Source organism: Rana temporaria, chromosome 2, assembly GCF_905171775.1.
Source record: "Rana temporaria chromosome 2, aRanTem1.1, whole genome shotgun sequence".
NCBI classification, from domain to species: Eukaryota; Metazoa; Chordata; class Amphibia; order Anura; family Ranidae; genus Rana; species Rana temporaria.
Window position 1 is genome coordinate 255,608,209 of NC_053490.1, and position 20,620 is coordinate 255,628,828.

Consider the following 20,620-nt stretch of genomic DNA (forward strand, 5'->3'; position numbering starts at 1 on the left):
AGAAAGATCCATACAGCTATGGCGTGAATTGGAATGGTTTAAAGAAAAAATTCTATTCAAGTGTATATTCATAATGCAAAAAGTACCATTTACTCACCTTACTCTTGGGTCAAGTCCATCCTGCTGTTGCCGCATTGCCACCTCTCAGCAGCGGTTGAGATCCATTTCTGTGTGAAGTAACACTGACAGATTACTCAGAGTTTTGGCTGGAGATCCCACATGTTGCATGCCGCCATTAAATGCTGTGTGTAGTTTGATTTAAAAAGTATTACTTCCATGTCATATAAATGTTTTTTAGGCCCAATGGAAGTACCATTTACTACATAACACTAAGGGGCAGATCCACAAAAGAATTACGCCGGCGTATCTATTGATACGCCAGCGTAATTTAAAATTTCCCACGTCGTATCTTTGTTTTGTATCCACAAAACAAGATACGAAAGCATCTCGGGTCGATCCTACGTCTTAGTACGCCGTCGGATCTAAGATGCAATTTTTCGGCGGCCGCTAGGTGGCGTTTCCGTCGAATTGCCGTAATTTTGAGTATGCAAATTAGCTAGTTACGGCGATCCACGAACGTACGTCCGGCCGGCGCATTTTTTACGTCATTTGCGTTCGGCTTTTTCCGGCGTATAGTTAAAGCTGCTATATGGTGGCGTACTCAATTTCATTTCTTTCATTCCTTTTAGGAGTGTCTTACTCCATTTGGGGCATCCCGAGTAGAGCTGAGTCATTGGCGCTACACTTTATATTTTTACATTCTTTCACAAATACATTTTGTGTGTTGGCTGCCTATCCATATTATATTTCAGTTTGCGCAAAAATTTTTACACTCATGGCGTACTCAATGTTAAGTATGGCCGTCGTTCCCGCGTAGAATTTTGAATTTTTTACGTTGTTTGCGTAAATCGTTTGCGAATAGGGATTTGCGTAGAATGACGTCACCGTTGGAAGCATTGGCTTGTTCTACCCCCACGGACGGCGCATGCGCAGTTAAAAAAAAACGACGTTTACGTCGGGTCACGACGTATTTACATAAAACACGCCCCCATCACAGAGATTTGAATGCCGCGCCATTACGCCGCCAAAGATACACTACGCCGCCGTAGCTTACGGCGCAAAAAGGATTCGGAAAAAAAAGGTAAGTTCCGGTGGCGTAGTGTATCTTAGATACGCTACGCTGACGCAAACTTACGATGATGTATGTGCATCTACCCCTAAGTATTTTTCAAAAATAAAGATATGCCTAGATGAGAAAGGTAGTTTCCCATCAATTTTCTCTTTCTCTCCATAGAGAGATCCCTGATCTGCACAGCTTGTTGATCAGGTTATGGTATGTTCTCCTCCCATTGAGTGTAGTCTGTAAAATATGCAGTGAGGAATTATTTTACACTTCACTTCTCCAGTCAAAGCCTTATGAAACAATGGATCTCTCACTGCATGCTCTGGTGTAGGAGAACTGCAAAATTTTACATTTATCAGGGAGAACAATGACAATACACAAGGAGGAAGCCAAGGAGACCTCTCCTCTATCAGAAAAACCTCATGGAATAAAGAGACTGTTCCGTCAACTGGTACCTTATGGATTCTGTAATGAAGCAAAGAAACAGTTTGGGTTGGCCATCCCTGTGGTAAGACATGACCTCAGTTGGTGTACTTTCATTAATTGTGTATGCAGTTTTTTTTTGTTGGTTTTATTGATATTTGTGAAGCAATATTCTTGTGTATGCTTATAGATTAAACAAGTGTATGTATATATACGGTATATAGAGATATATTAGGGACATTTATGTATTTATTTTTACAGCACCCCTAGGGCACATGGAGGAGATGTATTGTAGTACACATTCATTTATTCACTTTTTCTCAAAATTTGGGGGGGGGGGGGGGCTATATATAAATGTTTTATTTTATTTTTGTAACAGAAAACAGTTTATTGAATTGTTCAGCAGATAAAGGTACAAGTCACATCAGCATAAGTAACATTTAAAACAAATGGTACATAGAATATCACAGTAACCTTTTTCCTTATCTTTTTCTTTCTTTTCTTTCTTTTTTTATGGTCATTATTTTGATTACCTATGGGCCTTTTGGGCCCATTGTAATATTCACCTACAATAATAGGATGACAAATCCATCCTCCTTTGTTTACAAACAATACATGATTATTAGATTCCATCTACATCTAAAAGTACTTTTCTTTAATAGATTTTGTAAACTTAGTATAAATAAATAATTATCAGATAGAAATTATATAGGAAATATAGGAAAAAATATATAGGACCCTTTCACGCGAGGGGATCCGCTCAGCGGAGGATCGCTCCGTTGTTCCCCTCTGAGCAGGCGGATGACAGGTCCGTTTCTGCTCACAGTGTAGAGACGGACCTGTCAGCGCCCCGCTGTTCTCTATGGGAAGAGCAGATAAAAAAGCGGACAGCCTGTCCATTTTCATCTGATCCCATCCAATCCGCTGGGCGGATGGTGAATGTATCGCCACCTGTCTGTTTTCAGCGGATCTTGTCAGCTCAGATGGCAGGCGGGTGTCAGCGTACACATCCCTGCTGACATCTGCCTGCCCATACAAGTCAATGGGTGGCCCACTCAGATCCGCTTCGAAAAATGGACAGGCAGATCTTTGCGGGCCAATCATGTGAAAGGGGCCTTAGATTCACATATTGCTATTTGTCCTTTTATATGTAAATGTTGAAAATTGTATGTGGATCTGACTTGCCAGGATGACTGAAGAGGGACCCGAGAAGAGGAGGATCTGGGCTGCTCTGTGCAAAACCACTGCACAGAGCAGGTAAGTATAACATTAAATAGACTTTAGTATTACTTTAAAACAATCCCTTGCTCAGCACGGCAATAGTAATCAAATAAAACAAATAATAATGGCTCAAAAGAACAAAAACTGTTAAAACATATGTAAACCCAATATTCCTGATATGTGCCTGCTGTACCATGTACCATGTACTTGTATGAAAAAGTCCACTGTTCTCTTTGTATTGCTTCATTTGTGTGAAATCTCTGGTAGTCCTGCTTTCCTCTGCTTTCCTATTAAAAACTGACAACACTAAGCAGCAGAGCACACTGTGGTCAGTTTTATAGCTATGCTGGGAACTCAGCCTGCTCTGCTCCAATGATCAGACTTGCCCCCCCCCTGCACAGCCATTTACTGGAAAGCTCAGTGTAATGCTGTTAATCGTCCCCCAGCTCCTGTGTAGCAGAGAACAAAGGAAATGTGATCACTCATTAAAAAGGTATTTATACTGTAGCGTTAAAGCGAAGTTCCACCCAGAAATGGAATTTCCACTTATCGGATTCCTCCCCCCCACCAGTGTCACATTTGGCACCTTTCAGTAGAGGGGGGGAACAGATACCTGTCAAATCCAGGTATTTGCTCCTTCTTCTGAGCATAGATCGCCGCACTTCCTGCGGCAAACTACGCCATGTCGAGCCCCTCCCCGCTGCTGTCTTCTGGGAGACATGCAGGTCCCAGAAGACAGAAAGGACTATTCAAAGTGACTCGCGCATGTGCAGTAGGGAACCAGGAGTGAAGTCTTCACTTCCTGGTTCCCTTACCAGGAATGGCGGCGGTATCACCAATGAGTTAATCCAAAGATCAGCTTCGGGTGCCGACATTCCGGGCTCCATTGACAGGTAACTGTCCTTATATTAAAAGTCAGTAGCTCCAGTATTTGTAGGTCTACTGAGCCCGGGACTGACTGGCAGCTTCCAACATACACACTGAGGAGAGCAACTTCACTGGGACCTCTCTCCTTCACTTTCAGTAATGAAAAGTATTACATGTCATTTATTGAGGAATTCTATCAGTGCCTGAGCTTATGGCCGATCCTCCACCAGACATAGGATGAGACATTAAATGAGCTCATTTAGTGGATGACCCGTCCCGCCTTCCAGCAGCTGTTCTTGTGTCCAGTATTCCGAGGGGAGATTGGAAACCACTTCACCGCTACATCGTTGCAACAAATATATAACTTACATATTTCATTACGTTTGATGTTAGCACATTTTGAGTGTGTTAAATGTCTACATGAATTAATGTTCTGTGTTTTATATGATTGTTTTTTGCTTGTACTTTAGTAAGTATATAAGGTAGCAGCTTTTTATTCTTAAATTGGTTATTTTAAACGTATATTTTATCTATTTTTGCTTATTTCACTAGCCCTTTAAGCGCTTAAATTTGTAGAAGAAGGTTTCAGTGAATCTACAATTTAGTTTATAATATTTGTAGCTGCTAACCTTTGATTTTTTTTTCCCAGGCGGAACTCCGCTTTAAATATTTGCCCGTGTGTCACAAAGTTTTTTGCACACTTTATATATTTGCCTGCACATTCAATATGTTAAAGGACACGTTAATTTCAGATGTATTTAGATGTGCACACATAAGTAGATAATTGTGTTCACATTTAACAAGTAGTACCACATTCCACTTCACAACCCCCATTTATCCCTGACTCTACAACAGTAGTAGTTTCAGTGGACGCAGCAGCTTTAGCCTATAATCACATTGTTGCGATTTGACATGTCAAATTGCATTACAAATCAGCGGCTATTGCCGGCAATGGCACTGTCAATGGCAACGTTGCACGAATCAGTGCAACGTTGATTTTGCGACGCTGCACCGACTCACAAAAGTAGTTGCTGTACTACTTTTGGTGACTTCGGGGTGCGATTTGTATAGACATCTGTGCAGAAACCCTCACAGATGTCTCTGAAATCGCTCCTGAAGTCGCACTGACATGCAAGTATGAAATCAGGTGAGTTCAGCTGAACTCGCAGGATTTCAATTGCGCTGTCAGTGTAAACCTAGACAGAAGAACATATTTTTTATTTCCATTATTTGTCCCTAGCTTGGAACCTCTTTTCCTTTTTCTTGAAAGACAAATTATACCCCAGGTGGGAAGCAAGGTGTGACCAAGTGCTTAACTCCCTGCATCCTGCTCCACATCTCTCACTGACACCCTTATGAACCGCAAAATCCTATGCAGCAGAAAAACTCCATCCACAACTCCCAACTGTCCCTGATTTTGGGGGTGTTGTCCCTGATTTGGAACAAAGTCATTCCTCCTCATTTGTCCCTCATTTTGGTCTGATCTATAGTTGTATATAAAATGCACTTTCTATCTTTCAAAAAGTGTTCCCCAGTGCTAAACCTTTTATCCAATTTTGAAATTGCTGTATTTGAAAATTTCAAATGCCAATATCTTAGGAATAGTAGTGGTAAAAAATATTATAATTCTCCTTTAAGAGGATGTGGCGGGGGATGTCCTATGCCTAAATGCTTTTGCTAATAGATGCCCCTTGTTTCCATCTCAAAAAGTGACAGGGGCTGTTTGTCACAATACATTAAATGTCATAGGGACCACTCTTACCAAGTTACTGATTCACTCACCAATAACACTCTTAAAGGCCATGTTCACCATTTGTGCATTTTTTTTTTTATTTTTTTTTACTAAGGAGCCTGCAGAGCATTGCACCTGTAATCAGCTAATGGGACAGCAGCTGACCCATGGATGGTCATAGCACTTACTGGATAACACATTTCTCTTGTTCACTGTGTTCAATGACTGAACATCTTTTCTGCCTGAGGGATTTTTCTTCTTTGCAGGTAACACATATTATGCAATACTGCAAAAAATTTAAATCCCTCAGGGCACCATTTTTCCCATTGTGTAACAGTGCTTAATATCAAATTACCTTATAGTAATTTAATAGCTTAAAACCATCCTTTCCAGTTTTAACGGATAGTACAACATTCCGTGCCCCTCTACCCCAGCTGAAATCAGCATTAGTGTGATGTCTCATCCCATGTCTCCATTTAGTCATTCACAAAAGCAACCCGTGGCTGTGGCTGTACACTAAACAAGTGTAAACAGGGCCTTATGCCTGGTACACACTATGTTGTTTTTTTGTTCAGCTCAGGGGATTAAATGAAAAACATTGGAGGAGCCCATGAATAGGTCTCTGTACTAACTATGATAGTACAGCAATCTCTCCGCAGAGCTATTGTGCTTTTACAGGGGAAAAAATCAGGACATTACCATTCGCCACCAAATGAAAGCCCAATTTGTCCTGAAAAAAAAGCAATATAATCCACTTGGATGTACAAAGTAGTTGTGATGATATGTACTAACACATGTCAAAGTTGCAAAATTGTGTTTAGAAATTAAGACTTGTTTTACACTTAGTGAAGGGGTTACATATAGTTGGTAAGGCTGGAAAAAGACACAAGTCCATCAAGTCCAACCTGTGTGGGTGCTTATACGTTAATATTACAATGTATATCCCTGTATTAAAAAAAGGAGCAAACTGCGCTAAGCCTAAAAATCAAGTTAAGAAAAATAGCAGCAGCTAGAATGTAAGATCCTGTACATACATAAGTCTAGCTGCTGCTATTTTTCCTAACTTGGTTTTTAGGCTTAGCGCGGTAAGCTCCTTTTTATATTGCTTGTTTGATACCCACCTACCCAGGGGCGGACTGACAACTCATGGGGCCCCTGGGCAATAGAAGATTATGGGGCCCCTCTGGCTTACAGATGACCACCACGCCAGGAGGTAGTGCAGAGGCGGGCAGCTAAAATCTTGGGATATTCACATTAAAAGCATGTCATTTTCGGACATATCAGGGACAGATCTAAAAAAAACACAGATTTTTACATACTGTCCCTGGTTTTACTGAGCCTGGCAACCCGGATGGGGCCCCCTAGTGGCATGGGGCCCTCGGGCAGTGCCCGAGTGACTCAATGGTCAGTCCGCCCCTGCACCTACCACATCTGATTTAGTGTCACCTTACAACCCCGTGCTTGCACCATTTCCCTATTGAGTATGGCTATTTTTGACTATAGGGCCACTAGAGTGGTGAATACTGAGGGTGTTTTTGAAACATTTAAGGATGATGAGGGTGATCTGGGTGGCATGTTCACCAGACTTAAATTCAACAATTGGGGTCATAGGCTTAACATTCCATTTGGTCAAACATACAATCATTATGATCACCCCAACAATATGGAGGGAATTACGAGTGTGAATATAACGTTGATACAAGCAATCGTTTTAATTCTTTGCGAGACAGGGAAGGCCCTGGACCCACCTATGAGGGGGGCCATCGATCACCAACTTTTGAGTGGGACAGAGGCCATCCTAATAGTTTTCATGAGTCCAGTTATGGGAACATTCAGCCTCATAATCAGGGGTCCCCAAATTGGGGTTTCCCAGGCCCAGCCTGGGCATCAAAAGATCTGTGGAACAAAAAGAGGAATTAGAGGGGGGAGGCGGGTCCAATCAAAAAACACATAGTAGGTACAGGCATTTTTAGTTTAAGTTGTACTGTGTTAACTGATTCTGAGAAATTGGTGCTAGATAAGGGGCTTAAATTTGCACCACCGAGAAGGCTTAACAAATTACTTATATGGATGTGCATAAATTTGTTTGTTTGATGCCCAGGCCCAGCCTGGGCATCAAAAGATCTGTGGAACAAAAAGAGGAATTAGAGGGGGGAGGCGGGTCCAATCAAAAAACACATAGTAGGTACAGGCATTTTTAGTTTGAGTTGTACTGTGTTAACTGATTCTGAGAAATTGGTGCTGGATAAGGGGCTTAAATTTGCACCACCGAGAAGGCTTAACAAATTACTTATATGGATGTGCATAAATTTATACATAAATTGAACATTAAGCGCTATTTGATTGCTATTCCGATTAAAGAAAGCAGATTGGCTTCTATGGAGTATCAGCACTCAGGCCTATCTAATGCCTCAATATTTAATCCCCCCTGGGGCTTTGGCCCCATCCATCAAAATGTTTCGAGATGTAGTCCTGAGGGACTTGGACCAAGTGAAAATTAAGAATGTGAGAAATGGAAGCAGGTATCAATTCCTTGTGTAACAACAAAAGTCTGGTAAAACGTCCTGCCGATAAAGGGGAGGCATTGTGGTATTGAACAGAGAGGATGTGTGAGATGTATAGAATTGTGGGTGATCGCAAAACCTATACCCCTCTAGCTTCTGACCCTTTGGCTAAATATTAGAAGGATTTGGAAAAGATTATAGATGGTGGGTTAGGAAGGGGTATCCTAAATAAATAAGAGAGTCCTTTTTGGTGCCTAAGGCACCACGCACCTCCATTATCTATTACTTACCTAAGTTGCATAAAAGTCTTGCCTGCCCCCTGGGTCGCCCTATAGTTAGTGGAACTGATTCTGTCATGTCCCGGGTGGGCAGGTATATTGATTTTTTTCTTCACCCTTTAGTGCAGAGAATGCCGTCCTATCTTAAAGATTCCCGTCACATTATCAATCTATTGTCGGAATATACACCAAAGGAAGGGATGTGGTTGGTAATTGCAGACGTCACTTCGTTATACACGATTATTCCACATGATTTGGGTTTAGCTGCAGTAAAATACTATCTTGATTGTGATTGTGATTTGCCGATTGATCAGATCTCTTTTACTATGGAATTATTTGAGTTTTCCGCTTCCCATAATTATTTTTGGTTCAATGATCATTTTTTTCGCCAAGATAGACGGGTGGCAATAGGGGCTAAATAGGCCCCTAGTCTTACCGACCTCTTTATGGCCCGATGGGAGGAGGATGTCATCTATGCCCAACAGAGACCTCAGGTGGTTCTTTGGGCAAGATATATAGATGATATCCTCCTCCTGTGGGATGGCAGTGGCTCTGATTTGGCTCTATTTGTTGACTCGTTGAATGCTAACATGAGAGGGATACACTTGAGTCACCAAGCTAATCTTACAGAGATCAAGCTGACACCCTTACAAATAGGTTTCTTGAAAAGGGCTATTCTAATGAGTCTTTGCAGACTACTTTAAATCAGGATCTACTTAAAGAGAAATCTATGGCAGAAAGAATTAATCTGGCCCCCTATAGTTTCATTCATTACCACCTTTTATGTTCACCATCAAACCATTAAACATCTGGGCAATGACAGGATACACAATACTGTTTTACCCACCAGGCCCCAAGTGGTTTATAAGGGAGCTTCTTCACTTAGCAATAGATTGTCCCCTAATACTTTTGACACTCCGGTTAAAAAGACTTGCTTCTTTCAAAACCTCACAGGCTTCTATCAGTGTCGGAAATGTCAGGTGTGTCAGGTGTGTTCCTTTAGTGGGTGTACATCCAAAATTTGTCTCCACCAGTAAATCAGTGGAGTTTGAAATCAAACCCTCCCTCACGTGTACCACCTTAGGGGGTTGTTTATCTCACACAATGCCCTTGCGGGTTACAGTATGTGGACCAGACTAAGCACCCACTCCAAGTTCGGCTCAACGAGCATATAACCAATATGCTAGAAGGTTTCAAGAACCATTCAGTATCCAAGCATTTCCTTTTGGTACATAATAAGAACCCTGTCAACACTATTTTTTTGGGGATAGATAAATATAGCCCTCATTGGAGGGGTAGTTCGTTGGTAAGAGAAATCTCTAAGTAAGAAATGTCATGGATCTACAGAGCCAAAACGTATGTGCCATATGGCTTAAACGTAGATGTAGATGTTAATGCCTTTATTGACAATTCGTAATTTAGATTATTACATTTATCTATGCACTGGATATGTAAACTTGGTGTGAACCTTGGGTGGTAGTTCAGGTGTTCTATTCCCACTGTACAAACCATGTGTATTTATTTATACACTCTTGGATTTGGGGTTATCGCCTCGCCAACCTTTAGGTTTGTGCTAATTACTAGAATTAATACTGTTAGTTTATGTCTGGATTGGTCTTCAATTAATTTGATAGAGATCGGTGTATTAGTCACCTATATTTATGTGTTTTAATTAACCACTGGTGGCAGTAGTGACACATTGGTTATGTTTGTCTATAGAGATCTAATCTTCCAGACAAGCTATTTTCTATTATAATTAATTTTTTTAAACCGATTCACCCATTCTCATAATTTAAAATGTGGTACTTATTAGGTCTTCCATTGTCCAAAATGGAGGATTATGGTTTTTCCATTCTCCAAAATGGAGGATCTTGGTTTGTCCACCTGAGGTTTAAACCAAGGTGTGGTTCCAATTGTTTGTTATATTTAAGCAGTGATTCAGCACGCCCGTGCCCCAGGACGATGTCATGTTGTGACGAAATGCATCGGAAGGAGGGACGTGCTGACGTCACCCCTTTGTTGCAGGAACGGGTGTTTGTGCTTAGCCGGCCGGCTCTATATCTTATGCTGTTTTTAAAGATTGATTAAGATCGAGTAAGCGTACTACATTATTTTACAATAAATATGGTCAATTGGTTTTACACTATGGCAAGTCTGCTTCTCTCCTTGGGTCTCCTCGGGTCATTCTGATCATCATGTGGGACTGGGATTGCTTTTCCCCAGGATCCGCCTTCAAACTCAATATCATCTGCCTGACTCCCCTGAGACCCCTGAATGAGAGTTGCTGCTTGGAACCATCTGGAGGTTAAAAGGCCCAGGCTGGGTTAATAGCCGCAAGTGATAACAAGCTTGCTATCTGGTAAGCTTAAAAGTGGATCTATTGTGGATTGTCGTGTCTGTGAATCACTGTCACATTGTGAAAATGTTAAAAGCGATTTAGTCACCTAAAGAGTGATTTATACAGTCCACCTTGCACCTTTATTGTGTTGACTTTTAATGAGTGATTTACACAGTCTACTTTTTCACCCTTATTGTGTTGATTTTTGCAAATACTTTCTGTTATTGACTCTTAAACCCAAGCCAATAACATATTATTATTTTTATATGTTTTAATTTTGGTTTCATTTATCACATTTGGTTTCTAATTTGTATAATTAGTTTGGCTGACTGTTTCTGGCCATGTTTAGTCTTTTTTTTATTATATCTTAGTTTATTAGCACCCTGAAAAGCGATTCACATGCTTTTGAAGAGTGATATAAATAAAAATGTTGGTGTTTCACGTTCATCGGTGCAGCTCTTTGAACCCCCTATATTGCTGTATGCTGTGGTCATTTAGGTGCCTGTCTAAGGCTGGGTTCACAGTAGTGATTGCATCGGCTCAGGTCCGATTTCAGCCCAAATTTTGGGCTGAATTCAGACCTGAAACGGACCAAAAGACGAACAGGACTCCTGTGCAAATCGCAGGGGAGCCGCTGCGGAGATGTGTGAACCAGCTCCATAGAGAGCAGGTCATAATCTCCTGCTATGCAAATTGGATACAAGAAACCCGCATCCAATTCGCAATAGTGTGAACCCAGCCTAATAGTGATTTTAAATTATCGATGGTACCTGCCAAACCACTGCTTGTGGCAGAGAATTCCCCATTCTTACCACTTTTACAGTAAAGAATCCCCTTACGCTGTTTAAGGTTAAACCACTTCTCTTCTAATTTTAGTAAATGGCCGAGTGTCTTTTTAAATTTCCTTGCGCTGAAAAATGTTATTCCTATTGTGGGGTCACCAGTATGGTATTTGTATATTGAAATCATATCACCTCTCAAGCGTCTTCTCCAGAGATAATAAGTTCAATGCTTGCAGACTTTTCTCATAACTGAAATCCTCCGGTCCCTTTATTAGCTTTGTTGCCCTTCTCTGGACCCTTTCCAGTTCCAGTACATCCCTCCTGAGGACTGGTGTCCATAACTGGATGACATACTCCAGGCGCAGCCGGACCAGAGTCTTGTATAGTGGGAGAATTACCGTTTTATCTCTGTAATGAATCCCTTTTTTAATGCATGCCAATATTCTGTTGGCTTTGCTTGCAGCAGCTTGGCACTGCAAGCCATTGCTGAGCCTGTCATCTACTCAGACCCCCAGGTTCTTTTACATGCTAGATTCCACCAGAGATTCTCCCCCTAGTGAGTAGATTGCATTCATATTATTGGCACCAAAATGCATTATTTTACATTTTTCGACATTAAACCTCATTTGCAATGTAATTGCCCACCCCATTACTTTGTTTAGATCTTCTTGCAAGGTTTCCATCCATCCCGCATAGAAGTTATTGCCCTGCTTAGCTTAGTATTGTCCACAAACACTGAGATTGAGCTGTTTATCCCATCCTCCAGATCGTTTAAGAATAAATTAAATAGGATTGGTCCCAGGACAGAACCCGGGGGGAAACCGGTTACCACAACTGACCATTCCGAGTACCTCCCATTTATCACCACCCTCTGGACTCGCCCCCGTAGCCAGTTTTCAATCCATGTACTTACCCTAGGGTCCATGCCGATAGATCTTAATTTGTACAATAAACATTTATGGGGAACTATATCGAAAGCCTTTGCAAAATCCAGATACACCACGTCTACTGCCCTTCCTTGGCAGCTCACCTCCTCATATAAGGTTAATAGATTGGTTTGGCAAGAACGATTCTTCATGAATCCATGCTGATAACTGCTAATAGTTTTAATTACTAAAATCTTGTATATAGTCCCTTATCATCTCCTCTAAGAGCTTGCAAACTATTGCTGTTAGGCTAACTGGTCTGTAGTTCCCCAGGATATATCTTGGCCCTTTTTTGAATATTGGTTGTACATTGGCTTTTCTCCAATCAGCTGGTACCATTTCCATCAGTAGACTGCTCCTAAAAATTAGGAACACTGGTCTGGCAATCACTTGACTGAGTTCTTTAAGGACCCTCCGGTGCAAGCCAGCTGTCCCTGTGACTTATTTGCGTCAAGTTTTTCAAGTCTTTTTCTAATTTTACCCTCTGTTAGCCATGAGGGTGCTCCCTGTGGCATGTCATGAAGATAAACCATGCAGTCTTTGTTACTGAAACCCCTGTTTCCCTTGTGAAGACTGAGGAGAAGAATAAATTCAAGACCTTTGCCATCTCTCCATCTTTTGTAACCATATTTCCTTCATCATTCTTTATGGGGCCAATATGTTCTGACATCCCTCTCTTACTATTTATATACTTAAATAAATTTTTTTTTTTACTCTCCTCCGCTATGTGCCTTTCGTGTTCTATCTTAGCCGCCCTAATTGCACCCTTACATTTCTTATCGCATTCTTTGTAAAGTTAGAATGCTGATGATGAACCCTCAGCTTTGTATTTTTTGAAGGCCTTCTCTTTTTCCTTTTTACATTGGAGTTAAGACACCCAGGACTTGTGTTAGCTCTATTAAATTTATTTCGCACTGGCCAATACCTTTATTTAATATGCTCCTAAAGCACTCCCATTTTTCCTCCCTGTTCATTAAAGTGACAAGTGCTTCTGCGCTAATATAGATCCTTAATCTTCAATAACCTCAACAAAATATATACAGTGCAGCAAAACCTAACAGTGTTTACCATACACAAAACAGAAATCAAATAGTGAGAGTGATTCTGCGCAACGTATCTCACAACGCTGTGACACACAAAAATAAAGCACAATAAAAAAGTGTGAATAAATATTGGAATAAGTAGTCCATGCAATAAAGTAATATAAGAGAGCTTGTCACACTCAAATAGTGCATCAAAATAGAAGTGCAATAAAGAGTCCAAACTAAGAACCAAATAAATGGTTAAATGAATGGTGTGCAAAAAGAGCAAAATAAAGTCCTCAAGTTATATATTAAAAGGATGAGAGCTGCCAGATGATATGCTAAATAATGCTGAATCCAGTATTTAGATAATGACAAGCAGGTGATAGATCATATCCTTCACTAGGCTCACAAGCCTCTTACCTCCAGGCAGATATAAATGAGCATCCAATCTCTCACACAGTTGCAGTCCTCTATGGATAATTCCTGTCCGTCCACCCCTTGAGCTGGCACCGCGTCTCTTTCACAGATCCATACAGTACTCCGCCCAAAATGTAAATAAGAGAGAACAGAGAGGAGCCTCCGATAGTGAAGTACAGTAAACCAGGGTACAATTTATTAGAGGAAAAGACCTGTGCTTACATCTAAAACTACAAACGTGCAGCAATTTTAAAAACGAGCGGCGTCCACAGCGCCAGCTTACGTCACTCCAGGTGTACGCCAATCCCTACGCGTTACGATACGGGGTCACGTGTCTTCATCTGGGGCATCCTCCCTGTTCATTGCTTAATCCCATTTAATATCTTCTAGCAAGGAGTGTAGTTTAGGGAAGTTGGCTCTTTTGAAATTCAGTGTCTTTGTATTACCCTTGTGTTTCCTATTTGTGTGATTTATGCCCCGTATTTCTACATCCATGATCAGGCCTGATTAGTTAGTAATCAGTAGGTCTAGTAACGCATTATTTCTTGTTGGTGCATTTACCATCTGATAAATAAAAATGTCCTGCAAGACATTTAGGAAATGGAGAGCCTTACACGAGAGTGCGGTTCCTTCTGCCCAGTCTATGTCTTTATAATTAAAATCCCCTTTTATAATGAAACTTCCCATCCTTCCCATCCTGGCTACCATTCCAAACTGTGATAGGAGGTCCGCCTTCCCCTCCTCCCTCTGGTTAGGGGTCCTATCGCATACTCCCAGTATTACTTTCCCCTTGGAAATATCACATTTTTCCCATGCACATTCTCTTTGGTTTATAGACCCCCTCCCTCAGTAGGGACCCCCCTCCACTAAGTATATACCCCCTCAGTAAAGACCCCCCACCAAGTATAGACTCCCCTCCTTCAGTACAGACTTCTCCCCCTCAGTATAGACCCCCACTAAATATAAACCCCCCACACTAAGTACAGACCCCCCCTCAGTATAGACTCCCCCACAGTACAGATCCCCCCTCAGTACAAACCCCCCTCAGTACAGACCCCCTCAGTACAGACCCCCCACTAAGTAGAGACCCCCACAGTACTGACCCTTCCTTCCACTTGTGCTAGTAGAGAGGTGGGTGTCAGAAACATGCTGGGGGGACTTTTTACCCTTTTCCTGATCACTATCCATGTCCCCCTCCTCTGTCCATCTACATACATATAATAAGCTTAGAACAGACCTCAGATCAGCGCCAGAAATGCACAGCGGTGTCCCTCTGCCATCTCCTGTGTACTTGTAAATAGCCGAGGTGGGGGAGGCGGCTTCAGTCTGCTCTGTGGTATGAGTCAGGGAGACATCCAGGGGCAGAGCCCGTGGATTTGTTTCTTTATGGCTTCTCCTGCTGACCGCCTTGTCCAGCATGGCGGAGAGTGTTAAGCGCGAAGAAGGAAAGTTAACGAACTCCTCCTTTGCTTTGCATGCAGGGCTGTGAGGTCACTAGTTGGTAGATGGCAGGCGGCTCTAGTGACCAGTGGCCAGAGTCTCAGGTGGAGCTGGAGGCAGAGCAAGCGTCAGCGCTATGACAGGGTTTGTTCGCTCTGTCACCGCCATTCCGGGACACTGTATTGTCCCGGAATGAAGGTGCCTGGGACCCGGACCAGACCTGCTAATTACAGGAATGTCCCAGGCAATCCAGGACACGTGGGCACCCTATGTCACTCCCACGCATTGCACAAGCCCTATAGAAACGGCATGATCATGCCCTTTCTTTAGTGTGCATATGGTAAATATATCCTAAACCGTTATTATAGTCTTTCCTGCAGGTAAATGGAGTGCGTAAGGGTTTACAAGCACTTTAGCCACTTCTGGACCCGCCCGCCGTTGTTTTACGTTGGTACTTTGAAGAGGAATATCGTTGTTATGGCAGCAGCTGTAGCTACCATAACCCTGGTATCTTCTTCCTGAGCAGGTGGTCCGCTTCAAGAAAAAAGTAATCTCTCACTTTTATCTGTGGCAGGAGTTTATTTTCAAGTTCAATAACAGAGAATTTAATATTGACTTCTTTTAAAATTGTAATACGAGCTTTGTGATCTACCTAATTTAATGTAGCACCTGTTGTGTCCAATATGTGGGGAGGAAAACTAGACATCTATGCAACAGGTTCTATCAACATGTCTATAGCATTGACAAAAATAAATCTACAAATATATCTAAACATTTTATTTCATGATATCTAAACATTTTATGTCATGAATGTCATTTATAAATCCACCACCATGCAAGTTCAAATCATAGACAAGATTAGAGTCCCCAAGAGAGGTGGAGATGCCTTTGACCTGCTGTGCTGCAGAGAGGTATTCTAGATATTCCATCTTCAGATTTGGGTTTGAACTTTGAATGGGATGTAAACCATTTTTATGAATAGGTCCCGACACCTCACTGTGGCCGAGCAGCATACACCTGTTTTGCGGGTTATGCAGGTAGTTTATAATCCACTCTATTTTACGTCATGTTTGCCTTTTGCTCCTTGTTTGTTTATTAGTTCATTCTTCCATCCCTTCTAGTATCTGTGTTTGTACTTTGTTTGATGGAGATCATTTATGTATCCATATACCATTATGGTCAAATGATCTGGAGGGTGAAAGTTCATATGTATGGTACACGGAGTACCATACATGGCATGGCTTCGCCACCATGTAGGGTTCAGTGTGAGATAGTCATATCTACAATTTGTTATTTACAAATTAGTCCTTCTATTATTTATTTTATAACCTTAAAGTGGAGGTTCACCCGAAAACTCAATTTTTAACATTAGATTGAGGCTCATTTTGTGAAGGGGAATCGGGTGTTTTTTTTTTAAATCTAAGCAGTACTTACCGTTTTAGAGATAGATCTTCTCCGCCGCTTCCGGGTATGGGCTGCGGGACTGGGCGTTCCTATTTGATTGACATGCTTCCGACGGTCGCATACAGCGCGTCACGATTTTTCCGAAAGTAGCCGAATGTCGGTGCGCAGGCGCCGTATAGAGCCGCACCGACGTTCGGCTTCTTTCGGCTACTCGTGACGTGATGTATGCGACCGTCAGAAGCCTGTCGGAAGCCTGTCAATCAAATAGGAACGCCCAGTCCCGAAGACCATACCCGGAAGCGGCGGAGAAGATCTATCTCTAAAACGGTAAGTACTGCTTCGATTAAAAAAAAACACCCGATTCCCCTTCACAAAATGAGCCTAAATCTAATGTTAAAAATTGTTTTTCGGGGGAACTCCCGCTTTAAAACCACGTACACACGGTCGATCCATCCGATGAGAATGGTCCGACGGACCATTTTCATCGGTTCACCGCTGAAGCAGACCGATGGTCTAATGTGGGTACACACCATCAGTTCAAAACCCGATCGGGTCAGAACGCGGTGACGTAAAACACACGACGTGCTGAAAAAAACGAAGTTCAATGCTTCCAAGCATGCGTCGACTTGATTCTGAGAATGCGGGGGTTTTGAACCGATGCTTTTGTGTACTAACCATCGGTTTTGACCGATTTTCAGCCGCCCATTGGTTCGATTTTAAAGCAAGTTCTAAATCTTTGGTCTGAAGGACAAAAGTCCGATGGGCCGTACACTCGGTCGGTTTGGACCGATGAAACTGGACTTCGGTCCGTTTTCATCGGTTTGGACCGGTTGTGTGTACGCGGCCTAAGACATATGCATTAAAAATGTTTAGGTTAAGTTAGTATATGATGCTGATGTGCACCTATGATTTTTCTCTATATACAGAAGATTATTCATGATTTTATATGCAAATTTTGGTCTTGATTTCCTTTTCCTTTTAGTGTGCCATTTGAAGCTTGTCCTCTTATTATATATACATATATTGGGGCAGATCCACAAAAGGATTACGCCGGCGTATCTACTGATATGCCGGCGTAATTTTAAATTTCCTGTGTCGTATCTTTGTTTCGTATCCACAAAACAAGATACGACGGCATCTGGGCTTGATCCGACAGGCATACATCTTAGTACGCCGTCGGATCTAAGCTGCAATTTTTCGGCGGCCGCTAGGTATCGTTCCCATCGAAATCCGTGTTGAGTATGCAAATTAGCTAGTTACGGAGATCCACGAACGTACGTCGGCCCGGCGCATTTTTTTACGTCGTTTTCGTTCGGCTTTTTCCGACGTATAGTCAAATCTGCTATATGGTGGCGTACTCAATGTTAAGTATGGCCGTCGTTTCCGCGTACAATTTTGAATTTTTTTACGTCGTTTGCGTAAGTCGTTCGCGAATAGGAATTTGCGTAGAATGACGTCACCGTCGTAAGCATTGGCTTGTTCCGGTTAAATTTCGAGCATGCGCACTGGGATATTCCCAGGGACGGCGCATGCACAGTTAAAAAAAACTTTGTTTACGTCGGGTCACGACGTATTTACATAAAACATGCCCCCATTACATCCATTTGAATTCCGCGCTCTTACGCCGCAAGAGATACACTACGCCGCTGTAACTTATGGCGCGAATTCGTTGAGGATTCAAAACAAAAACAAGTAAGTTACAGCGGCGTAGTGTATCTTAGATACGCTACGCCCGGCGCACTAATGCGCCGTTGTACGTGGATCTACCCCATAATATTTTTTCTTCTTTTTTGTTCAAAAATGTTTTGTTTAAATTTAAATTAAAATTTTGGTTATATTTACATATATTTTTGGTTTTACATGTACGGTCATGGTCAATTGTCTGTTGGTATTTATTTTCATAAGGCCGTTTTCAGATTGGCAGGGTTGATCAGCTTTTATTAATGTGCATTTGATACTTCAAGTAAAATCTTTGTCTTTTTCCTATTGTTAAACAAAATGAGATAATGTGTGTAATTTTCATAAATTTTGACAGGTGGTGTGTGTACTGATACCCTCCCACACCTGTGGACATGAGTGTGGGGGGGGGGGCTATTTAAGGAATGTCAGTAGCACACCTCAAGGTGATGAGTAAGCACAGTGTAGCTGTGCAAAACCTCTGTTGTGCAACCCTGGGGTGTGTCATTGTTTGCATGGAATATTCAATAAATGGACTTCAATCACGTTGCTGTGCAGCCAATCTCTTCCTTCATTCAGTCTTCTACGGCAGGCAAGCCGGGGCTTACATTACAGCGATTTTCCTTTGGTGTCCACCTCTCCTCCTGGCCAACCCGGTCTTCTTTAGATCCATCTCCTGCCCTGATTAGCCGGTAGAAGAAGCTGGAAACCCATAGTGAATATTGATTCGCTAGTGTCACAAGTGGATGTGCAATGAAAAAATAGGTAGCGCTGCGCTGTAAAAATAGAGAAAATGTGGACATCCAGAAGAAGTGTGCTGGATGGAACTCTATATGTGAAGCAGTATATAAATATTATATGACATGAATGAAAACTTGTTGATAATCACAATGAAATTGACATCAGAATCCAAAATACAAATTAAAATTAAATTGACATCAAAATAAAGTGCTGGGGTGCAAATGCAACTTGCTAATAATAATGTACAACTAGCATCAAATCCAAAATACAGTGCTGGTATGTATACTAGCATCAAATCCAAAAATCAAGTGCTGGAGTGCAACTCAATAATAAAATCGTGCACTGCTAACAGGAATAAGCATACAACGTGAAGTAAACAACACACATGTGTGATCGTGATAGACTAAAAAAAAAATGCATGAGTGTCCATGCAAAGAAACTGCCAAAGATAGGTGCTTAATGAAAAAAATAGTCCAAAATGAAGTGCTGGTGCCAAAAATCCAATGTGAGGGTGGATAGGGATTCCAGTTTTCTTTTCAAAACACGTGAGGATGTCCCCTTACCTTACTGCTGTAAGGTAACAGCATGTAAAAATGCAACCAGGCGCGTTTCCTGTCGTATCCACATGTAATGTATCCAAATGGACTGTAACTGTAGATAAAGCTCCTCTTGGGAGTCACGTCCAATGGACGACAGTGACTCTCACCCAGAGAGCTAAAAGTGCCAATAGTGCAGTATTGTTTAAAATATTTATTATTTAAAATCATACACTATGGTACTCACATAAATCCGTTAAAAACAGGCATAAAAAGCAAATAATGCATTTGCCAACGTCACCTCTGGTACCTCTTGGTGGACTCGTACGCGTATTCGTCACTTCTCGTGACTTATTTAGGAGTGATTGGAGGTACAGTAAAGATTCATTATATAGTAGGGTCCATTTAGGTGGGTGGTCGCTTGTTTACCAAGCAAACTGCGAGCCAGAAATGGGGCAGTGGCCTTCTTCCGCAAACCAGAAGTGACCTTCATTCTGATCCTCCCTCCCCTCCCCTCTTGTTTCCTCATATTTAGTATACATATAGATTGAGTATTAGCGTTTTTTATTGGTTTTAATTATTTATGATTTTATTATGACTACATCTATTATGATAAGGAATTTTATATCTGTCCGCACACGTCATATCCGGTTTTAACTCAGGCGGCATATTTTCAGTACATTTAATGTATTAATGTCATTATGTGTATATTGGCATCTATTTTTAGGAAGTTTGTGCCTCTATTTACATTGTTTAACCATTCCAGTTATTTTCTGGCTTGCTGCCCTGTTTCTGCCAATGTGTAATATGGTAGCCCCCCCTTTTCCCGGCGCCTGTCCTATTAGAAAATGGCGACCGATGGTCTGGAAGACAATTTCTACAGTAAAATGGCCGCAGCCCCACTTCCGGCAATCGGAGTATGGCCGCCGCCCCAACTCCGGCGGTGCTCTCCCCTATGTGGGATGAACGACGCTGTTTTTTTTGTTCTTTATCCCCCTTTTTTCTGTCCCTCCCCTATGGAGATAAGTTAGGCGACCTGCGTCCTGCCATTTGGTGGAGGTTGCGCCCATGATACTAGGCCCTGTTAGGCGTAGGACCGCCTCCCAATTTTTCTGAATAGGGCTACAGAAAAATGGCCGCCACTCCACTTCCGGCGGCACTCTCATCCATGAGAGATGTACGCCAC

General features: G+C 41.9%; 1 protein-coding gene across 1 annotated transcript in view; it reads left to right on the forward strand.

Moving 5' to 3' along the window:
* The first annotated feature begins 1,300 nt into the window (after window positions 1-1,300).
* Window positions 1,301-20,620, forward strand: part of LOC120926667 (multidrug and toxin extrusion protein 2-like) — a 117,961-nt gene continuing 98,641 nt past the window's right edge. The window contains exon 1 of the mRNA XM_040336792.1: window positions 1,301-1,631. Coding sequence (XP_040192726.1) covers window positions 1,491-1,631 — 141 coding nt within the window. The 5' untranslated portion in view covers window positions 1,301-1,490. The remainder of the gene's footprint in view (window positions 1,632-20,620) is intronic.